This window comes from Heteronotia binoei, chromosome 13 (genome assembly GCF_032191835.1).
Source record: "Heteronotia binoei isolate CCM8104 ecotype False Entrance Well chromosome 13, APGP_CSIRO_Hbin_v1, whole genome shotgun sequence".
In the NCBI taxonomy this organism is placed as follows: domain Eukaryota; kingdom Metazoa; phylum Chordata; class Lepidosauria; order Squamata; family Gekkonidae; genus Heteronotia; species Heteronotia binoei.
The window spans coordinates 6,626,413-6,648,960 of record NC_083235.1 but is presented as its reverse complement, the minus strand read 5'-3'; the positions used below and the strand labels follow the sequence as shown (position 1 = coordinate 6,648,960).

General features: G+C 51.2%; 1 protein-coding gene across 1 annotated transcript in view; it reads left to right on the top strand.

The window, feature by feature from the left end:
- Positions 1-4,101: 4,101 nt before the first annotated feature.
- The window catches only part of LOC132581830 (intercellular adhesion molecule 5-like), a 29,714-nt gene continuing 11,267 nt past the window's right edge, over positions 4,102-22,548 (top strand). Inside the window, exons 1-4 of the mRNA XM_060253244.1 lie at positions 4,102-4,150; positions 16,128-16,400; positions 19,392-19,709; positions 21,139-21,417. Coding sequence (XP_060109227.1) covers positions 4,102-4,150; positions 16,128-16,400; positions 19,392-19,709; positions 21,139-21,417 — 919 coding nt within the window. The remainder of the gene's footprint in view (positions 4,151-16,127; positions 16,401-19,391; positions 19,710-21,138; positions 21,418-22,548) is intronic.

Below are 22,548 nucleotides of genomic sequence, written 5' to 3'. Positions count from 1 at the left end.
TCCCCTGGAGGAAAGGGCTGTTTTGGAGGGGGAACTCTGTGGCCTTGTGCCCCACTGAGGTTCAGGGATGCCAGCCTCCAGATAGGACCTGGGGATCCCCCAGAATTCCAGCTCCTCTCCAGACTGCAGAGATCAGTTCCCGTGGAGGAAAGGGTTGCTTTGGAGGGGGGACTCTGTGGCCTTGTGCCCCACTGAGGTTCAGGGATGCCAGCCTCCAGGTGGGACCTGGGGATCCCTTGGAATTCCAGCTCCTCTCCAGACTACAGAGATCAGTTCTCCTGGAGGGAAGGGCTGCTTTGGAGGGGGGACTCTGTGGCCTTGTGCCCCACTGAGGTTCTGGGATGCCAGCAGCCTCCAGGTGGGACCTGGGGATCCCCCGGAATTCCAGCTCAGCTCCAGACTGCAGAGCTCAGTTCCCCTGGAGCAAAGGGCTGCTTCGAAGGGGGGCTCTATAGCATTATACCCTATTGAGGTCCCTAGTCTCCCCAGACCCAAATTCCAGGATCTTCCCCATGTGGACATGGTAACCCTGCCCAACCATCCCCTAGCTGCTGTTAGTCAGAGGGGAGCTTGCGTGTCTTGGGCAGCGATTCTCTGTATTCTTGGTGCTGGGGGGGCAACCAGGAGGGCTTCTGGAGTTCTGACCCCCAATGGCCCCTGGGTTTTGACCAGGGTGTGACCCAGAGTGTTGAACTCCCTTTGGAGTTCAATGATTGTCACAACCTTGCTCCTGACTCCTCCTCCAGTGTTTCCTGGCTCCACCCCCAAAGTCCCCCAATATTTCTTGGATTGGACTTGGTGACCCTCCCAGCGTAACTCAGAGATACACCAGGCTATGTTGGAGGTTTTCTGGCATAGCAGCGGGTTAGATCCTGCAGCATTTTCAGCTCATCTCGGTGCTATTCATCTATAGAAGAAGAAGAAGAAGAAGATGATGATGATATTGGATTTATATCCCGCCCTTCACTCCGAATCTAAGAGTCTCAGAGTGGCTCACAATCTCCTTTATCTTCCTCCCACACAACAGACACCCTGTGAGGTGGGTGGAGCTGAGAGAGCTCTGACAGAAGCTCCCCTTTCAAGGACAGAGGCTCAGAGCAGCCTACAATCTCCTTTATCTTCCACCCCCACAACAGACACCCTGTGAGGTGGGTGGGGCTGAGAGAGCTCTCAGAAGCTGCCCTTTCAAGGACAGAGGCTCAGAGCGGCCTACAATCTCCTTTATCTTCCTCCCCCACAACAGACACCCTGTGAGGTGGGTGGGGCTGAGAGATCTCTCCCAGAAGCTGCACTTTCAAGAACAAAGGCTCAGAGCAGCTTACAATCTCCTTTATCTTCCTTCCTCACAACAGACACCCTGTGAGGTGGGTGGAGCTGAGAGATCTCTCCCAGCAGCTGTCTTTTCAAGAACAACTCTGCGAGAGTTATGGCTGACCCAAGGCCATGCCAGCAGGTGCAAGTGGAGAAGTGGGGAATCAAACCCGGTTCTCCCAGATAAGAGAGCTCTGGCTGACCCAAGGCCATTCCAGCAGGTGCAAGTGGAGAAGTGGGGAATCAAACCCGGTTCTCCCAGATAAGATTCTGCACTCTTAACCCCTACACCAAACTGGCTCTCTTAAAACTGAAATTGAGCCATAACCCTATTTGAATGAACCAGATCCTCCCAGTAACTCTGCCCTGACCTCCTTGTCTTATCTTCAGGTTATGAAACAGGCCTTCAGCTGCAATTGTCCGCGTCGTCCGCTCCGTGAATGTTGCCACATTTGAAACCAAGTTGCAACTTGGAGCAAGGACAAACCACCAAAGATGCTCTGGGTGCCCAGAGGAGGCCTGTTGCAATCGTAGAGCTGCTATCTGAACAGAGCTACTATTTGAATGGACGTACGTGTGTGGCCCCCTGACCGTTTTTTTGGGGCCCCTCACCCCCTTCCCATGGCCACCCCCTCCTGGGTGATTTAAATTGCACCGCTGCCCCTCCCATGCCATTTAAAGGGCTCGCCGATCAGCTGATCGACAGGCTCTTTCAATCACATTGAGGGGAGCAATGGCCCCCCAGCCTCTCCAGCTTTCTGCACTCACCCCCATGGGCCCCTCCCCAGTGGCTTCCCTTATGTTCTTCTGTGACACAGAGTGTTGCCACAAGACACGAACATCAGATGTCTGAGAGCCGCAAGACAGAGTGTTGGACTGGATGGGCCATTGGCCTGATCCAACATGGCTTCTCTTCTGTTCTTATGTGACACAGAGTGTTGGACTAGATGAGCCATTGGCCTGATCCAACATGGCTTCTCTTATATTCTTATGTCTGAGAGCCGCAAGACACGAAATTCAGATGTCTGAGAGCCGCAAGACAGAGTGTTGGACTGGATGGGCCATTGGCCTGATCCAACATGGCTTCTCTTCTGTTCTTATGTGACACAGAGTGTTGGACTGGATAGGCCATTGGTCTGATCCAATATGGCTTCTCTTCTGTTCTTATGTGATTCAGAGTGTTGGACTGGATGGGCCATTGGCCTGATCCAATATGGCTTCTCTTCTGTTCTTATGTGACTCAGAGTGTTGGACTGGATGGGCCATTGGCCTGATCCAACATGGCTTCTCTTCTGTTCTTATGTGACTCAGAGTGTTGGACTGGATGGGCCATTGGCCTGATCCAATATGGCTTCTCTTCTGTTCTTATGTGACTCAGAGTGTTGGACTGGATGGGCCACTGGCCTGATCCAATATGGCTTCTCTTCTGTTCTTATGTGACTCAGAGTGTTGGACTGGATGGGCCATTGGCCTGATCCAACATGGCTTCTCTTCTGTTCTTATGTGACACAGAGTGTTGGACTGGGTGGGCCATTTGCCTGATCTAACATGGCCTCCTCTGTTCTTATGTGACACAGAGTGTTGGACTGGATGGGCCACTGGCCTGATCCAACATGGCTTCTCTTCTGTTCTTATGTGACTCAGAGTGTTGGACTTGATGGGCCATTGGCCTGATCCAATATGGCCTCTCTTCTGTTCTTATGTGACTCAGAGTGTTGGACTGGATGGGCCATTGGCCTGATCCAATATGGCTTCTCTTCTGTTCTTATGTGACTCAGTGTTGGACTGGATAGGCCGTTGGCCTGATCCAATATGGCTTCTCTTCTGTTCTTATGTGACTCAGTGTTGGACTGGATAGGCCGTTGGCCTGATCCAATATGGCTTCTCTTCTGTTCTTATGTGACTCAGAGTGTTGGACTGGATGGGCCATTGGCCTGATCCAACATGGCTTCTCTTCTGTTCTTATGTGACACAGAGTGTTGGACTGGGTGGGCCATTTGCCTGATCTAACATGGCCTCCTCTGTTCTTATGTGACACAGAGTGTTGGACTGGATGGGCCACTGGCCTGATCCAACATGGCTTCTCTTCTGTTCTTATGTGACTCAGAGTGTTGGACTGGATGGGCCATTGGCCTGATCCAATATGGCTTCTCTTCTGTTCTTATGTCTGAGAGCCGCAAGACACGAACATCAGATGTCTGAGCCCCGCAAGACACACACATCAGACGTTCGAGAGCCGCGAGACAAGGGAGGAAGGCAAACTAGATGGGGGTGGGAGGAGGGAGAGGTGGAAAGAAAGCACCTTTAACTCCAAATGCCTTCTCCGAGCTGCCAGCTGGCTTGGTTGGAGAAGTGACTTCAAGAGGCAAACGCCTTCTCCAAGGCAGCCGACAGGGCGGCGGGGGCTTCAAGAGCCACCCAGTATGTGCGAAAGAGCCGCGGTTGGGCCAGCTGTGGGGGGGGAGGGGAGTGTGGATTGGGAGGGAGGAGCCTTGCAAGGGGAGGGGGGGGACTGGAACTTTCCCCGCCTGCCTGCCTGCCGCCCCCGGAGGTCAGCTTGCAAATCAGCCGCCAGGCCGCGGGAGTTTCCCCGGGAGCACGCCGCAGATCTATCCCCCCCCCGCCCCCTACACTGCACGAGGGTTTCCCGGAACTCGCCCAGCAATATAAGACGGGCGGCAGCCAGGCAGCGCCAGAGACTCGCCATTTAGACGCGCGCCGCTCAATCTGGATCTGCCTCGCTTCGCTTTCCGCCGCCAGCGGCTTCGGATTTTGGGACGTTCGCTCAGCATGCACCCCCTTCTCGTCTTCCTCCTCGCCTCGGCGGCGATGGCGCAAGGTGAGGGCGCGGGGGGGGCGCGGTGGCCATCTCCCGGTCGGGAGATTCCGGGAGGGCTCGCTAGTCTCTGGGGGGACGCCCTGGAGACCTCCCGCTGTTGACAGCCGGTCTCCAGACCGCAGAGAGAGCGAAAAAGGTGGGGATTTTTCCTTTGGGGGGGGGGGGGGGTAAGGGTGGGGAAACGACTACAATCCTTATCGACTTTATATGGAGACTGGAAGCCATCCGGAGTTGATAGAAGGAATGCTAGGCAAGATTCCCAGGGATATATTTATTGGGGCTTATAGGACACAGCACAAGTGCTTTTAATTTGGGGGATTCCTGTGAATTTAGGGGGCGGTCTTTGTGACTTTCCTGCATTGTGCAGGGGGTTGGACTAGATGACCCTGGAGGTACCTTCCAATCTGAAATGTCATCTATGAAGCATATGGGAAGGTATCAGCGTGTTGTTGAAAATCTGCGAGTGATGCGGCTGGACTGATTTGAAAGCATTCTGTACATGAGCTGTGTTTGGAACTCGGAAGGCTGGATTTTGATATTTGACTGCCGTTGGTCTTGCATTGTGACATGCTTCAATATACACACGGTGGTTTGCAATATATTCACGGACGGTTTCAGTCCCGCCGTTGTTTCGTGGATCTCTGTGTGATAATAACCACCTGGGGATCCCCCGGAATTCCAGCTCCTCTCCAGACTGCAGAGATCAGTTCCCCTGGAGGAAAGGGCTGCTTTGGAGGGGGGACTCTGTGGCCTTGTGCCCCACTGAGGTTCAGGGATGCCAGCCTCCAGGTGGGACCAGGGAATCCCTCAGAATTCTAGCTCGTTTCCAGACTACAGAGATCAGTTCCCCTGGAGGAAAGGGCTGCTTTGGAGGGGGGATTCTGTGGCCTTGCGCCCCACTGAGGTTCAGGGATGCCAGCCTCCAGGTGGGACCTGGGGATCCCCCGGAATTCCAGCTCCTCTCCAGACTGCAGAGATCAGTTCCCCTGGAGGAAAGGGCTGCTTTGGAGGGGGGACTCTGTGGCCTTGTGCCCCACTGAGGTTCAGGGATGCCAGCCTCCAGGTGGGACATGGGGATCTCCTGGAATTCTAGCTCCTCTCCAGACCTCAGAGATCAGTTCCCTAAGAGGAAATGGCTGCTTTGGAGGGGGGACTTTGTGGCATTTTCTTTAAGCAGGGTTCCCAATTTCCAGGCGAGACCCAGAGCTCGCCTGGGATTCTGAGTGCTCTCCAGAGAACAGGCTTCATTTCCCTTGGAGGAAATGGCTGCTTTGGAGAGAAGACTCTGGCAGTATAAGCCTCCAAGGTCCCTGACACAACCCCCCCTTTAAATCTCCAGGAATCCTCCAACCCTGAGTTGGTAACTCTGGCTGTAAGGGAGCTGATCCCTCTCATCTGGAGAGCAGCTATAATAATGGGAGATCTCCAGGCCCCAACTGGAGGTTAGCAACCCCTCGCACTGGAAGGGAGGAGTTGATGTGGGGGGGCTCCAAAACTTGTCTTTGCTTTCCCGAAACCTTCTCCAGATTCCCAAAGTGCTATGCCCCAGCAACTAGAGCAATCTCCTTGGGAGGGGCTATTTTGGAGAAAAAGAGGTGCCAGAGCTCATTAGCACAATTCATTTGCATATGCCCCGCACCCCCAGACATCACCGGGAGGTGGAATAAATTAGATCAGCTCAGCAACTACCTTCAAAGGCTTCTTGAATTAGAATTGTCATCATACATCCTTACTCCCATCGTACTTTTGAAGTGACTTTCTCCTCTGAGGCCCCAATGACACGAGGAAGATTTCCATCTATCTGCTTGATACGTTTTGGTTATTTCCGCATTTTTTGTGGGCAAAAATATGAGACAGTTTGTCCAATCTTAGAGTTTGGCAACATTCTCACGGGGGGTTGAACCATGGAGCCCAGAAGCAAGTATTTTTTGGGGGAGGGGTATGAAAGAAAGACTACAATAAAATGAGGCCTGCTCTTAGGTTCTTGGATTTCTTCACACACACACCCCACTCCGCACCCCACCGGCTATGTGGGTGCCGTTGATCCAACCCAGTTAAGAACGAAGCCCAAACTAACTAGCCGTCTTGTGGCAAGCTTAAAGACAGCCAGGGTGTGATTACAAGAGATGCTTTTGTGGATCGGTGCCTTTTAAAGACATCTATTGAATGCCTAAAGGAGCCCCGTGGCGCAGAGTGGTAAAGCTGCAGTCCGAGCTCTGCTCACGACCTGCGTTCAATCCCGGCGGAAGCTGGGTTCAGGTAGCCGGCTCATGGTGGACTCAGCCTTCCATCCTTCTGAGGTCGGTAAAATGAGTATCCAGCTTACTGGGGGGAAAGTGTAGATGACTGGGGAAGGCAATGGCAAACCACCGCGTTAAAAAGTCTGCCGTGAAAAAAGCATGAAAGCAATGTCACCCCAGAGTCGGAAAAGACTGGTGCTTGCACAGGGGACTACCTTTACCTTTTTTATTGAATGCGTGGTGGACGACGCACTACAGGCACCGGTCGAAGGGTTAAGGTCTGTGGAAAGTTCTGTTGGAAGAGACTTTAAGGCACGGCTGGACTTTGCTTTGTTCTTCTGCAGCAGACCATAACAGCTGGAAGGAGACTCCTTGAACGCCAGCTGATTCCCCAAAGGGAAGCAGAGATAAAACAGCTGGCCGTGTTTCATTCCAAGCAAGAATTTTGGTGGAGCAGAGAAGTTTGTTTGTTTATTTAAAACATTTATTAGCTGTATTTAAATTAAATATAAGAACAGCAGAAGAGCCCTGCTGGATCAGACCAGGGAGGGTCCATCTAGTCCAGCCTCCTGTCTTTCACAGTGGCCACCCAGTACCCCTGGAGGGCCAACAACAGGGCAGAGAGGCCGAGGCCTTCCCCTGAGAAGAACATCACAAGAGCCCTGCTGGATCAGACCCAGGAGGGTCCATCTAGTCCAGCCTCCTGTCTCACACAGTGGCCACCCAGTTCCTCTGGATGGACAACAACAGGGCAGAGAGGCCGAGGCCTTCCCCTGAGAAGAACATCAGAAGAGCCCTGCTGGATCATACCAGTGAGGGTCCATCTAGTCCAGCATCCTGTCTCACACAGTGGCCAACCAGTTCCTCTGGAGGGCCAACAACAGGGCAGAGAGGCCAAGACCTTCCCCTGAGAAGAACATCAGAAGAGCCCTGCTGGATCAGACCAGTGAGGGTCCATCTAGTCCAGCCTCCTGTCTCACACAGTGACCAGCCAGTTCCTCTGGAGGGCCAACAACAGGGCAGAGAGGCTGAGGCCTTCCCCTGAGAAGGACATCAGAAGAGCCCTGCTGGATCAGACCAGTGAGGGTCCATCTAGTCCAGCCTCCTGTCTCACACAGAGGCCAACCAGTTCCTCTGGAGGGCCAACAACAGGGCAGAGAGGCCAAGGCCTTTCCCTGAGAAGAACATCAGAAGAGCCCTGCTGGATCAGACCAGGGAGGGTCCATATAGTCCAGCCTCCTGTCTCACTCAGTGACCAACCAGTTCCTCTGGAGGGCCAACAACAGGGCAGAGAGTCCAAGGCCTTTCCCTGAGAAGAACATCAGAAGAGCCCTGCTGGATCAGACCAGTGAGGGTCCATCTAGTTCAGCCTCCTGTCTCACACAGTGACCAGCCAGTTCCTCTGGAGGGCCAACAACAGGGCAGAGAGGCTGAGGCCTTCCCCTGAGAAGAACATCAGAAGAGCCCTGCTGGGTCAGACCAGTGAGGGTCCATCTAGTCCAGCCTCCTTTCTCACACAGTGGTCACCCAGTTCCTCTGGAGGGCCAACAACAGGGCAGAGAGGCTGAGGCCTTCCCCTGAGAAGGACATCAGAAGAGCCCTGCTGGATCAGACCAGGGAGGGTCCATCTAGTCCAGCCTCCTGTCTCACACAGAGGCCAACCAGTTCCTCTGGAGGGCCAACAACAGGGCAGAGAGGCCAAGGCCTTTCCCTGAGAAGAACATCAGAAGAGCCCTGCTGGATCAGACCAGGGAGGGTCCATCTAGTCCAGCCTCCTGTCTCACACAGTGACCAGCCAGTTCCTCTGGAGGGCCAACAACAGGGCAGAGAGGCTGAGGCCTTCCCCTGAGGACATCAGAAGAGCCCTGCTGGATCAGACCAGGGAGGGTCCATCTAGTCCAGCTTCCTGTCTCACACAGAGGCCAACCAGTTCCTCTGGAGGGCCAACAACAGGGCAGAGAGGCCCAGGGCTTTCCCTGAGAAGAACATCAGAAGAGCCCTGCTGGATCAGTCCAGGGGGGGTCCATCTAGTTCAGCCTCCTGTCTCACACAGTGACCAGCCTGTTCCTCTGGAGGGCCAACAACAGGGCAGAGAGGCCGAGGCCTTCCCCTGAGAAGAACATCAGAAGAGCCCTGCTGGGTCAGACCAGTGAGGGTCCATCTAGTCCAGCCTCCTTTCTCACACAGTGGCCACCCAGTTCCTCTGGAGGGCCAACAACAGGGCAGAGAGGCTGAGGCCTTCCCCTGAGAAGGACATCAGAAGAGCCCTGCTGGATCAGACCAGGGAGGGTCCATCTAGTCCAGCCTCCTGTCTCACACAGAGGCCAACCAGTTCCTCTGGAGGGCCAACAACAGGGCAGAGAGGCCCAGGGCTTTCCCTGAGAAGAACATCAGAAGAGCCCTGCTGGATCAGACCAGGGAGGGTCCATCTAGTCCAGCCTCCTGTCTCACTCAGTGACCAACCAGTTCCTCTGGAGAGCCAACAACAGGGCAGAGAGGCCAAGGCCTTTCCCTGAGAAGAACATCAGAAGAGCCCTGCTGGATCAGACCAGTGAGGGTCCATCTAGTCCAGTCTCCTGTCTCACACAGTGGCCAGCCAGTTCCTCTGGAGGGCCAACAACAGGGCAGAGAGGCTGAGGCCTTCCCCTGTTGTTGCCTTCTGGCTCTGGGATTCAGAGGTTGGCTGCCTCTGACTGTGGAAGTCCCCTTTAGTCACCATGGTTACTAGCCACGGATAGACTGATCCCCTATGAATCCATCTAAACCCCTTTTTGAGTTGTTTATTTCTGTAGCCATCACCAGAACCTCTGGCAGCGATCTCCAAGTTTTAATCACTCTCTGTGCTTATGGAGCTCAAGGCGGCTTAGAAATGGCTCCCTCTCTTATCCAGAAGTGTTTTTCTGAGTTCTCCAATATGGAGAAGTTCCAGGGCTTTTTTTTTTGTAGCAGGAACTTCTTTGCATATTAGGCCACACAGACCCTGATGTAGCCAATCCTCCTGGATCTTACAGTAGGCCCTGTACGAAGAACCCTGTAAGCTGTTAGTGGATTGGCCACATCAGGAGGGTGTGGCCTAATATGCAAAGGAGCTCCTGCTGCAAAAAAAAGCCTTGTGGAGAACTGTGAAAAGTGGATCAGTATCAGAGAACTCAGGAAAATGTTTCTGGATTGCACCCTGGCATTCGTAAGCCATCTTGAACTCTCTAACTAGGGTTGCCAATCCCCAGGTGGGGGCAGGGGATTCCCCGGTTTGGAGGCCCTCCCCCCGCTTCAGGGTCGTCAGAAAGCAGGGGGAGGGGAGGGAAATATCTGCTGGGAAATCTATTATTCCCTGTGGAGATTTATTCCCTTAGAAAATCATGGAGAATTGATCTTAAGGTATCTGGGGCTCTGGGGGAGCTGTTTTTTTGGGTAGAGGCACCAGATTTTCAGTATAGCATCTAGTGCCTCTCCCCAAAATACCCCCCAAGTTTCAAAAAGATTGGACCAGGGGGTCCAATTCTATGAGCCCCAAAAGAAGGTGCCCCTATCCTTCATTATTTCCTATGGAAGGAAGGAATTGAAAAGGTGTGCCGTCCCTTTAAATGTGATGGCCAGAACTCCCTATGGAGTTCAATAATGCTTGTCACAGCCTTGATCTTGGCTCCCCCCCTAATGTCTCCTGGCTCCACCCCCAAAGTCTCCTGGCTCCACCCCCAAAGCCCCCAGATATTTCTTGAATTGGACTTGGCAACCCTATCCCTAACAGAGAAAGCAGCACAGGCACAAAAACGTCTAGTGTTCTTCAGCAGCGAGAGAAATGCACTCTGTGCATGCTCAGGGGGTGCTATGGTTGATTCCTAGATGAAGCCCAGGTGTGGTAGGCAGACACTGAGGACTGAGCCGTTCTCCGAGCGCCTTATACAGTTGTACTGCAGTTTCAACTCCCTCCCAGCGAAAGGCGGAGGAAGAGATTCTCCGTTTCTTTTTCTCTGAAAAGAAATCTAATTCCTGGTACTGCCACTTCTGTTTCGATTGCCACTTGCTGACAGCTGGCAGGCTGTGCCCCAATTGGAGCTATGCCCGGGCAGGGTAAATGTGGTATAAAAGCCTGGGAGGGTGAGTCATAGTTCGGTAGGCAGAAAGCTTCTACCCAGAATGAAACTTTGTTGGTCTTTAAGGTGTCCCTGGACTCAATCTTTATTCTAGGCGGGGAACATGTTTGCAAAGAGGGGAATCCCAAGGTTTGCTTTCCCCCTCCCATACGAGGCGATCAGGTGGGAGGACTGAGAAAGGAAAGACCCTTGCCCGAAACCCTGGAGAGTCCCTGAATTTTGTGTGTGGCCAGCAGTCTGATAACAGCCGCCTGTCTATGCGGAAGCTGCATGCAGCGGAATCCAGAGGCTGTTTTGAAAGGGCGCTGCAAACTTCAAGAAGACAATGTGGGTGACTCTTTTAAATAGTGTGGTGTGAGGGTACTGTGGTGTTATTTTTGTCTTACCAGATCCCCAGGTGGGGGCAGGGGATCCCCCGGTTTAGAAGCCCTCCCCCCACTTCAGGGTCATCAGAAAGCAGAGGGGGAGGGAAATGTCTCCTGAGCACTCCATTATTCCCTACGGAGACTGATTCTCATAGAGTATAATGGAGAATTGATCTGTGGCTCGGGGAGGGGGGGGAAGGGCTATGTTTTGAGGTAGAGGCACCAAATTTTCAGCATAGCATCCAGTGCCTCTCTCTAAAATACCCTTCAAGTTTCAAGAAGATTGGACCAGAGGGTCCAATTCTATGAGCCCCCCAAAAAGGTGCCCCTTTTCTTCATTGTTTCCAACGGAGGGAAGGCTTTTAAAAAGTGTGCGGTTCCTTGAAATGCGATGGCCAGAACTCCCTTTGGAGTTCAATTATGCTTGTCACACCCTTGTTCCTGGCTCCACCCCCAAAGTCTCCTGGCTCCTCCCCCAAAGTCTCCTGGCTCCTCCCCCCAAAGTCTCTTGGCTCCACCCCCAAAGTTCCCAAATATTTCCTGAATTGGACTTGGCAACCCTACTTTAAAATCATTGGGCTGCAACTCTGGGGCTGGACCAGTTTGTAATTTGATGGGGGGGGATGGGGGGGAATTTGGTGGGGCAAAGATGTGGCCTTTTGCAGTTGCGCGTTTGTGTTTTATGCCATCAACTCATGTCCCCCTCCTAGGGTTGCCAATCCCCAGGTGGGGGCAGGGGATCCCCCGGTTTGGAGGCCCTCCCCCCACTTCAGGGTCGTCCAAAAGCGGGGGGAGGGGAGGGAAATGTCTGCTGGGAACTCTTGTTATTCCCTATGGAGATTTATTCCCATAGAAAATCATGGAGAATTGATCCGCGGGTATCTGGAGCTCTGGGGGGGGGGCTGTTTTTTTGAGGTAGAGGCACCACATTTTCAGTACAGCATCTAGTGCCTCTCCCCAACATACCCCCCAAGTTTCAAAACGATTGGACCAAGGGGTCCAATTCTATGAGCCCCAAAAGAAGGTGCCCCTATCCTTCATTATCTCCTATGGAAGGAAGGCATTGCAAAGGTGTGCCATCCCTTTAAATCTGAGGGCCAGAACTCCCTTTGGAGTTCAATGATGATTGTCACAGCCTTGATCTTGGCTCCACGCCTAATGTCTCCTGGCTCCACCCCCAAAGTCCCGATATTTCTTAAATTCGACTTGGCAACCGTACCCCCTCCATTCCACCGCATGCCCCCCCCCCAGAAGAAAAAAGCCCTGCAGCTGTGGTGTATCCTTCCCTAAACAGGCTTACCCAGGTATTGCAGGCTGAAAGTGCCGGCTTCCTTTTTTGAGTCACCAGTTTCTTCTTTAAAAAGGCTCACTTAGATCAGCCTGCTGCTTATAAATAAATGTCAGCAATCGGCTTCCAAGCTACGATTCTTGCAGTTGAATATGGCAAAGAGAGATAACAGGGAAACCTCGCTAGGTGTGGCGCGCGACATCGAGTCTGGGCCCAGGCTGGGCCCGGAAAAGGGGTGCTTTCCGTTTCACGCTGAGTGGAGTAAGGAGTGGCAGAGGATTCTTAGGAAGTTAATCATAAACAGATCTGTTCCACAGTCAGTCCCTGCTTGCTTCGTTGGGGTTTAATTCCAGGAAATTGTCTTTAGGACGGTGTTCTTGGAGACCTAAAAGGGCCATAGCGATACCGTTATGAAGTTTCCTAGGGACTCTGTGAGCTTCAATCCTAAAGACAATAGGAGCGCTAGGAGCGCAGCAGCCGCAGTCTGGTTAGATGGGCCACGCTGGGCAACATATAGAGGGCTCGAGGGCCAGTTTTAATGCTTTTTTCAGTAGCAGGAACTCCTTTGCATATTAGGCCACACCCCCTGCTGTAGCCAATCCTGCTGAAGCTTACAGTAGGCCCTGTAAGCTCTTGGAGAATTGGCTCAATCGGGGGTTGTGACCTAATATGCAAAGGAGTGGGTTGGGAGCAGGGTGAAATTTAACAATAAATAACAGGGGTGGCAGAGCCCCATGGCACAGAGTGGTAAAGCTGCAGTACTGCAGTCTGAACTCTCTGCTCACGACCTGATTTCGATCCCGGCGGAAGCTGGTTTCAGGTAGCCAGCTCAGGTTGACTCAGCCTTCCATCCTTCCGAGGTGGGTCAAATGAGTCTCCAGCTTGCTGGGGGTAAAGTGTAGGTGACTGGGGAAGGCAATGGCAAGGAAAGGAAGGAAAGGTCCCCTGTGCAAGCACCAGTCATTTCCGACTCTGAGGTGACGTTGCTTTCACATTTTCACGGCAGACTTTTTACGGGGGTGGTTTGCCATTGCCTTCCCCAGTATTTTACACTCCCCCCCCCCCCCAGCAAGCTGGGTACTCTTTTTACTGACCTCGGAAGGATGGAAGGCTGAGTCAACCTCGGGCCGGCTACCTGAACCCAGCTTCTGCCGGAATCGAACTCAGGTCATGAGCAGAGAGTTCAGATCACAGTACTGCAGTACTGCTGCTTTACCACTCTGTGCCACGGGGCCACTAATAGATGACTGGGGAAGGCAATGGCAAACCACCCCATAAAAAGTCTGCCGTGAAAACGTTGTGAAAGCAACGTCACCCCAGAGCCGGAAACGACTGGTGCTTGCACAGGGGACCTTTCCTTTTTCTTTTCTTTTTTTAACAGAAGTGGCCAAACGTGCTTTATGTCAGAGCCACAAAGAGTAAGTACCAGATGTTTGAGAGCCGCAAGACACAAATATCGGATTGTTTGAGAGCCGTACGGAAGGAAGGTCAAGGAGGAGGGAGGGAGAGGTGGAAAAGGAGGAGGGAGAGGTGGAAAGAAAGCAGTTTTAACTTTAAACGCATTCTCCCAGTCGCCATCTGACTTGGCTTGCAGAAGTGATTGAAAGAGAGAAAAGCCTTCTCCAAACCGGTTGACAGAGCAGCGGGGGCTTCAAGAGCCACACAAGATGTATGAAAAAGCCACGTGTGGCTCCCGAGCTACAGTTTGGCCACCCCTGGTTATATAACCAACCCGTGGTCTGGGGTTTGCATGCTCGTACATAGTTGCTGAAATCACTAGTAAATTTGCTGATCACTGTGCTTGGAGTCCCCATTCTTACCGTGGAACCCAGCATTTAACATTTGCAAAGGAAAAAGCAAGTGACAATATCTCCCCGAGACAAGCCCGGTTTCTTACCTGTCTTGAGCAAAGTCTCTTCTTTCTCTTCACCTTTCCCCTTTTTTTTTTTTAATGTTCCTCCACCAGAAGGTCGCAGTTTTGATATCCTCTTGCGGCTTGTGTAAACATCTATTTCTGAAAGTTTTGTTGTTGTTGTTAAATTCAGGTGGGTCGCTGACCCCCGCGTGGGTCCAAAGCAACAGAACCGAGTTTGAGTCCAGTGGCACCTTTAACACCGACGAAGTTTAATTCTGGGTATAAGTTTTTGTGTGCACGCACACTTCTTCGGATAACTTCATCATGAAGCGTGCCTGCACACGAAAGCTTATACCCAGAATCAATGTTTTTTGGGTCTTAAAGGTGCTACTGGAATCAAACTTTGTTCTGTGTTTTGTTAATGTGATGTTTTAGAGCTGGGGTGGCCATGCTGTGGCTCTTTCACACATATTATGCAGCTCGCGCAGGTCAAGGAGGAGCTTAATGTAGACTGACTCTCAAGTCTTCCCTACGCTGGTCTTATGGGGACTGTTATTCCCAGCTTTTGTTCTTTAAAAAGTCTCCTCCTAAAATGGTCGCGTTATATAGTGCATGCATATGTATTTTTATCTTTCTGTGCAAAGAAAGTGTTTAAGAATTTTCATAAACCCATGTGTGTGATATTTGTTCATGTCTTGACGCTCTCAGACATCTGATGTGCGTTCTGTGTGGCTCTTACGTTAAGCAAGTTTCCAAGTTCTATGTGGAATCGCTTCCCTCTTTACGATGTTCCTCCACCAGGATCTCAACTTTTAAGATTCCCTTTTAGGGATGAATTTTGAATGCAAACAGAGGCATTTATTTTTGTTATTCCATCATGTTGGTAAGAGAACGCATGTGGCAAGTGATTGTGCTGTTGGAGGTTTAAGGAGCAACCCTTTGTGAGTACCTGGCCATTTCAGAAAGTGAATTGTACAGCATCGCATCCTTCTGTACTATGTTCTTCCACCAGAATCTCACCTTTTAAGATTCCCTTTTGTGGATGAAGTTTTTATGCAAGCATATGAACCTATGCATGAACATACAAAGCTGCCTTACACTGAATCAGACCCTCGGTCCAACAAAGTCAGTCTTGTCTACTCAGACGGGCAGGGACTCTCCAGGGTCTCCAGCTGAGGTTTTTCACGCCTCTTTGCCTGGACCCTTTTTAGTTGGAGATGCCGGGGATTGAACCTGGAACCTTCTGCTTCCCAAGCAGATGCTCTACCACTGAGCCACCGTCCCTCCCCTATCATATGAGTATATGAAGCTGCCTTATACTGAATCAGACCCTCGGTCCATCAAAGTCAGTCTTGTCTACTCAGATGGGCAGGGACTCTCCAGGGTCTCCAGCTGAGGTTTTTCACACCTCTTTGCCTGGACCCTTTTGAGTTGGAGATACAAGACAATACAATACAATACAAGAACTCGTGGGCATTCAATGAAATTGCTGAGCAGACAGGTTAAAATGGATAAAAGGAAGTACTTCTTCACCCAAAGGGTGATTAACATGTGGAATTCACTGCCACAGGAGGTGGTGGCGGCCACAAGCATAGCCACCTTCAAGAGGGGTTTAGATAAAAATATGGAGCAGAGGTCCATCAGTGGCTATTAGCCACAGTGTGTGTGTGTATATAAAATTTTTGGCCACTGTGTGGCACAGAGTGTTGGACTGGATGGGCCGTTGGCCTGATCCAACATGGCTTCTCTTGTGTTCTTATGAGATGCCAGGGATTGAACCTGGGACCTTCTGCTTACCAAGCAGAGGCTCTACCACTGAGCCACTGTCCCTCCCCTATCATATGAGTATATGAAGCTGCCTTATACTGAATCAGACCCTCGGTCCATCAAAGGCAGTCTTGTCTACTCAGACTGGCAGCGGCTCTCCAAGGTCTCAAGCTGAGGTTTTTCACGCCTCTTTGCCTGGACCCTTTTTAGTTGGAGATGCCGGGGATTGAACCTGGGACCTTCTGCTTCCCAAGCAGATGCTCTGCCACTGAGCCACCGTTTCTCCCAAACGGAGGCAATTTTTTTTTTTTTGGTTAGTCAATGATGGCTTGTCAGAGAACTCACGCGGCATGTTTTTGTGCTTATAGAAACCCAAGAGCAACCCTTTGTGAGTGCCTGGCCGGAAAATCCCGTGGTGGAGTTCGGGAAGTCCTTAACGCTGAACTGCAGCACCAACTGCCAGAGCGTGACCTCGGGTGGCCTCGAAACCAGCCTGGAAAAGGAAGACACGGGAGAGGGGCCTACGTGGAAAGCCTTCCGACTTGTCAACGTCAATAACTGGGATTCCGCTCCTTCGTGCTACTTTGATTGCAGCGATGCCCCAGACATGAAACCTCATCGGGTGAATCTCACAGTTTATCGTAAGTCCAGCGCTGGGATCGTACACAAGGGATAGGGTTGCCAATCCCCAGGTGGGGGCAGGGGATCCCCTGGTTTGGAGACCCTCCCCCCGCTTCAGGGTCATCAGAAAGTGGGGGGAGGGAAGGGAAATGTCTGCTGACCGTTAGAGCGGTTCCTCAGTGGAACAGGCTTCCTCCTCGGGTGGTGGTGGGCTCTCCTTCCTTGGAGGTTTTTCAACAGAGGCTAGATGGCCCTCTGACAGCCATGAAGATCCTGTGAGTTTAGGGGGAGGTGTTTGTGAGTTTAGAGCGGTTCCTCAGTGGAACAGGCTTTCTCGAGAGGTGGTGGGCTCTCCTTCCTTGGAGGTTTTTCAACAGAGGCTAGATGGCCACCTGACAGCAATGAAGATCCTGTGAATTTAGGGGGAGGTTTGTGAGTTTCCTGCATTGTGCAGGGGGTTGGACTAGATGGCCCTGGAGGTTCCGTCCAACTCTAGGATTCTATTAGGAAGAACTTCCTGACCGTTAGAGCGGTTCCTCAGTGGAACAGGCTTCCTCCTTGGGAGGTGGTGGGCTCTCCTTCCTTGGAGGTTTTTCAACAGAGGCTAGATGGCCATCTGATAGCAATGAAGATCCTGTGAATTTAGGGGGAGGCGTTTGTGAGTTTCCTGCATTGTGTAGGGGGTTGGACTAGATCAGGGGTCCTCAACCTACGGCCCGCGGGCCAGATGCGGCCCGCTGAGGACGTTTATGCGGCCCTCCGGGTTATGGCAAAATCAGACCGGAAGTGATGTTCGACCTAAACTCGCGTTAGCAACGCACACTTCCAGCACTGGGCTGAGGTGGCGGAGACAGAGTGTGGTGATACCGAGGTGAGGTGAGTTCCCAGGCCGGGGTGTATGGTGTGGGGAAGGGAGAGAGATGCAGAAGATGGAGAACTGACGGCCCGCGGCCTTGTACAGTAATGGCAGTCCGGCCCTCCAACAGTCTGAGGGACAGTGAACTGGCCCCCTATTTAAAAAGGTTGAGGACCCCTGGACTAGATGAAGAAAAGTTGAAGTAGCTGGGCATGTTTAGCCTGGAGAGGAGGCGGCTGAGAGGTGATAGGATCACCATCTTCAAGTACTTGAAAGGCTGTCATAGAGAGGATGGTGTGGAATTGTTTTCTGTGGCCCTGGAAGGTAGGACCAGAACCAGCAAATTGAAATTAAATCAAAAGAGTTTTCAACTCAACATTAGGAAGAACTTCCTGACTGTTAGAGCAGTTCCTCAGTGGAACAGGCTTCCTCCTTGGGAGGTGGTGGGCTCTCCTTCCTTGGAGGTTTTGAAACAGAGGCTAGAGGGCCATCTGACAGCCATGAAGATCCTGCGAATTTAGGGGGAGGTGTTTGTGAGTTTAGAGCGGTTCCTCAGTGGAACAGGCTTCCTCCTTGGGAGGTGGTGGGCTCTCCTTCCTTGGAGGTTTTGAAACAGAGGCTAGAGGGCCATCTGACAGCCATGAAGATCCTGCGAATTTAGGGGGAGGTGTTTGTGAGTTTAGAGCGGTTCCTCAGTGGAACAGGCTTCCTCCTTGGGAGGTGGTGGGTTCTCCTTCCTTGGAGGTTTTGAAACAGAGGCTAGATGGCCACCTGACAGCAATGAAGATCCTGCGAATTTAGGGGGAGATGTTTGTGAGTTTCCTGCATTGTGCAGGGGGCTGGACTAGATGACCCTGGAGGTCCCTTCCAACTCTATGATTCTATGCTTCTCCATGGCAGTGCCGGCGTGGAACGCCCTCCCAGAGGCTATAAGGGCCCTGCGGGATCTTTCCCAATTCCACAGGGCCTGTAGAACAGAATTATTTTGACTGGCCTATAACCCCTGAGTAGGAGAGCACTGCCGCTCTGATCGTGACTCAGCAATACCAGCTATGAGAAACTGTGTAACATCTTCAGGACCAGCGGTGTCTTAAGGACCACTGACATTTTAAGGACCTTGAACTGCCTGCCGAAGAATGATTTTGAATCCGCCTGTTTATTTTGAGTAGCACCACAATGTTTGTATCTTAGTGATTTCCGTATGGTTTAAGTTTAGTGATTTCGGATTGTTAGCCCCCCCTGAGTCCGTTCACGGAGAGGGCGGGATATAAATCTGAGGTAAATAAATAAGTGCGTGACTGGCCCCGGGTCACCCATGGCATAGCGGGGATTTGCACCCATGTCTCCCAGAGCCCAGTCCAACCCTCTAACTCGGGGGGTGTCAAACTCATTTGTTATGAGGGCCAGATCTGACATAAAGGAGACTTTGTTGGGCCGGGCCATGTCAGGCCAAACCATGTGTGTGCCTATTTAAGATTAGGTAGCACAGATATAAATGTTATATGTCCGCTGGGCACTCCATTATTACCTATGGAGACTGACTCCATTATTACCTATGGAAACAAACGCAAATATATATATTTTTTAAAAACTTAAAACATGCCTAAAACGTTAGCACTCATTGGTCTTAAAGGTGCTTTCTAGGTATTTCTCCCATGGGATCCAGGGAACTGGGCAAAGGAAGCTCCGGCTCTTTCCTTCTTTCCCCAAGGACTGGGTGGGGAGCTTCAGCCAATAAAAGGAAGAGAGGCTTGGCTCAGTAGCTCTGCTGTGCGATTGAGAGAGCCTGGCAAAGCAAGCTATTCCTCCCCAAGGGAGGAGCCTCAGCCAAAGGAGAAAATAGAGGTTTTGCTCTGTAACTCCTGTGCGATTGCGCAAGCTTGGCAAAGCAAGCTGTGGTGCAGAAGGAAGCAAGAGAGAGGGAGAAGGAAGCAGACAGGAGCCAGTTGCTGAGGGGCCTGATAGGAGCCCTCTGGGGGCCTGATTCGGCCCCCAAACTGCAAGTTTGACACCCCTGCTTGAACTGCTGCACCCCCGCTGGCTTCTTAGTGCTTAACCTGCCTTTGAAACAGAAACGGGACATGCGGTCTCTTTGCCCTGATCTTCCCCATTATATTAGCCGCTGAAGATTGTTCCCTTTCTTCCACCTTTGCAGGAGCTCCCACGCTGGTCAAGCTGGATCCGGTGCCAGAGATGGAGGTGGGAAAGAACTATACCTTGACCTGCCGGGTTTCCAACGTGGCCCCCATGCGGAACGTGTCCGTGACCTTCCTCAAAGGGGAGGAGGAACTGCACACGCAGACGTTCGAGAAGCATGCCGCCCGTGAAGCCGGCGATGTTGCAGCGAACCACACAATAACTGCTGGGCGACAGGACAACGGCGAGGAAATCAGCTGCCGGGCGGCCCTGGATTTGAGGCCGGAAGGGCCTCTCTTTGAAACGACCTCCCACAACCAATCGTTGAAGGCCGTCGGTGAGTTCACATCCAGTTCTCTAGGGACAAAACCAGCGGGAGAATTTTTGCTTGAGAGGCTGAAATAAAGTCATGGGTTCACGTAGGGTTGCCAATCCCCAGGTGGGGGAAGGGGATCCCCCAGTTTGGAAGCCCTCCCCCACTTCAGGGTCATCAAAAAGCAGGAGGGGGAGGGAAATGTCTGCTGGGCACTCCATTATTACCTCTGGAGACTTCCTATATTCGTGTTTAAACCAATTTTATTATACTGCAATATATTGTAATAATACTTATAAAAAACGAATACAAATATATTACATTTTTCTCCTCCCTCCCCTCCTTTTCATGACCCCCAACGGTGTATTTTAATTAAATTGCTAAAAATAAAAGGTAATTTTATCAGTTAAAGAATCTTCATAAAAAAATTCTTAAAACAAGAAGAAAAAGGGAAAGAAAAAACCATATGTTATAATCCATCTTCATTATAATCCTTTAGTCCTTTTTAAAAAAAAAAGTTGAAAAAAAATATGTTCACATAGTCTCGCTTTTTGACTGCAGTCCATTTATTATTCCTCTAAAGTTCAAAATTCGCCGTTGTCAAAAATCGCCAGCTATCCTTTAACCTTCCATTGTTTTTCAACATATTTTTGAAATTTCCCCCACTTATTTTTAAACTTCTCTAGCTCATATTCTTTTAAGATTCTTTGTAAGCTTGTCCGTTTCACTCCAATGCATAACTTTTAAAGTCCGGTCCCACTTTTCTGGTATTTTATCTTGCTTCCACATCTGCGCATATAATGTCCATGCAGCTGAAAGCATGTACCAAATTATCATTCTATCTTCATCAGGGTCATCCCCCAAAAACTCAGCACTGATTCTTATTATGTATGTCCTTAAATCATGGAGACTTCCTATATTGATCCACAGGTATCTGGGGCTCTGGGGGGGCAGGCTGTATTTTTGAGGTAGAGGCACCAAATTTTCAGCATAGCATCTGGTGCCTCTCCTCAAAACACCCCCCCAAGATTCAAAACAATTGGACCAGGGGGTCCAATTTTATGAGCCCCCAAAGGAGGTGCCCCTATCCTTCATTATTTCCTATAGTGGGAAGGCATTTAAAAGATGCGCAGTCCCTTTAAATATGATGGCCAGAACTCCCTTTGGAGTTCAGTTATGCTTGTCACACCCTTGCTGCTGGCTCCACCCCAGTGTCTCCTGACTCCACCCCCCAAAGTCTCTTGGCTCCACTCGCAAAGTCTCCAGATGTTTCTTGAATTGGACTTGGCAACCCTAGAGGCTAGGCCAGCCAAACTAGGCCTTTCTTGCAACATGCCCGTGGCAATATTTGCTTTGAACGTTAAGCCAAAGCACTGTGTAGCTTGCACTGTTATTCCACTGGTTGTGCTTTCAATACCTCATGTGTTTCTTTTTGTTGTTGTTCTCTTGATAGTTTTCTTGCGGGATCCCCGGCTCATCCCTTTGCGCTCCATGGAGGCGAATACCTCCAAGACGGTGAGCTGTGAAGTGTCTGGGGTTTTCCCAGCCAAGGAGGCCAAGTTTGAACTGACCTTTGCAGAGGAGAGACTGACCCCCAGTGTGACTACATGGGGGGACACAGCAAGGGCCAAGGCTCAGGTCTCGCCTTCGGTAGCAGGAAATCACTCCCTGAAATGCACAGTTTCTCTGGGGCCCGTGACCAGAACAGTGGAGGACCAAGTCTATGTATACAGTGAGTATCTCTGCCATCACTGGCGTGTAGAAATCTCTCCGAGTTTCCACACGTAAAGGGCAAAGAATCTCAGGCTGATCACAGCTAGTTTTGAGTCCAGGAGCACCTTCAGAGGCTCCAAAAAATGTTGAGGTTACAAGCTTTCAAGAGTCAAAGATCCCTTTGCAGGGCTTTTTGTGTAGCAGGAACTCCTTCGCATCTTAGGCCATGCCCCCCTGATGTAGCCAATCCTCCTGGAGCTAACAGTAGGCCCTGTAATAAGAGCCCTGTAAGCTCTTGGAGGACTGGCTACATCAGGGATATGCAGGGGTGGAATTCTAGCAAGAGCTCCTTTGCATCTTAGGCCGCACCCCTCTGATGTAGCCAATCCTCCTGGAGCTTACAGTAGGCCCTGTGAGAAGAGCCCTGGAAGCTCTTGGAGGACTGGCTACATCAGGGATATGCAGGGGTGGAATTCTAGCAGGAGCTCCTTGGCATCTTAGGCCACACCTCCCTGATGTAGCCAATCCTCCTGGAGCTGACAGTAGGCCCTGCAGGAAGAGCCCTGGAAGCTCTTGGAGGATTGGCTACATCAGGGGTGTGTGGCCTAAGATGCCAAGGCGTCCCTGCTACAAAACCCTTCCTCAGATACGACTCCACTCTGGTGATCTGATGAAGGGAGCGTTGAGTCTCCAATGCTTACAACCCAAAAATCTTGTGGGTTTCCAGGACTCAAATCCCGGTCTTTTACTGCTGACCAGCATGGCTACCCTCTGAAGCTGACAACAGTGAGATCTTTGTTACTTGGGAAAGCAAAAATCTAAATAATATATATATATATTTTGTTATCCTGCATACAAGACTTTAGGAACAATCCTATATGGTGGTGGGGTGCCGCAGAGGCCTCCTTTTGGGCAGGAACTCGGAGGAGCAGAGCTCCAGAACCTCTAAATTTTATTCCGCTTGTTCTTTCTTACCCCTCCCCACAAGTACTTGGTTCTGGGCTCCATTGTTCAAACCCCATAAGAACATAAGAGAAGCCATGTTGGATCAAGCCAATGGCCCTTCCAGTCCAACACTCTGTGTCACATAAGAACATAAGAGAAGCCCTGTTGGATCAGGCCAATGGCCCGTCCAGTCCAACACTCTGTG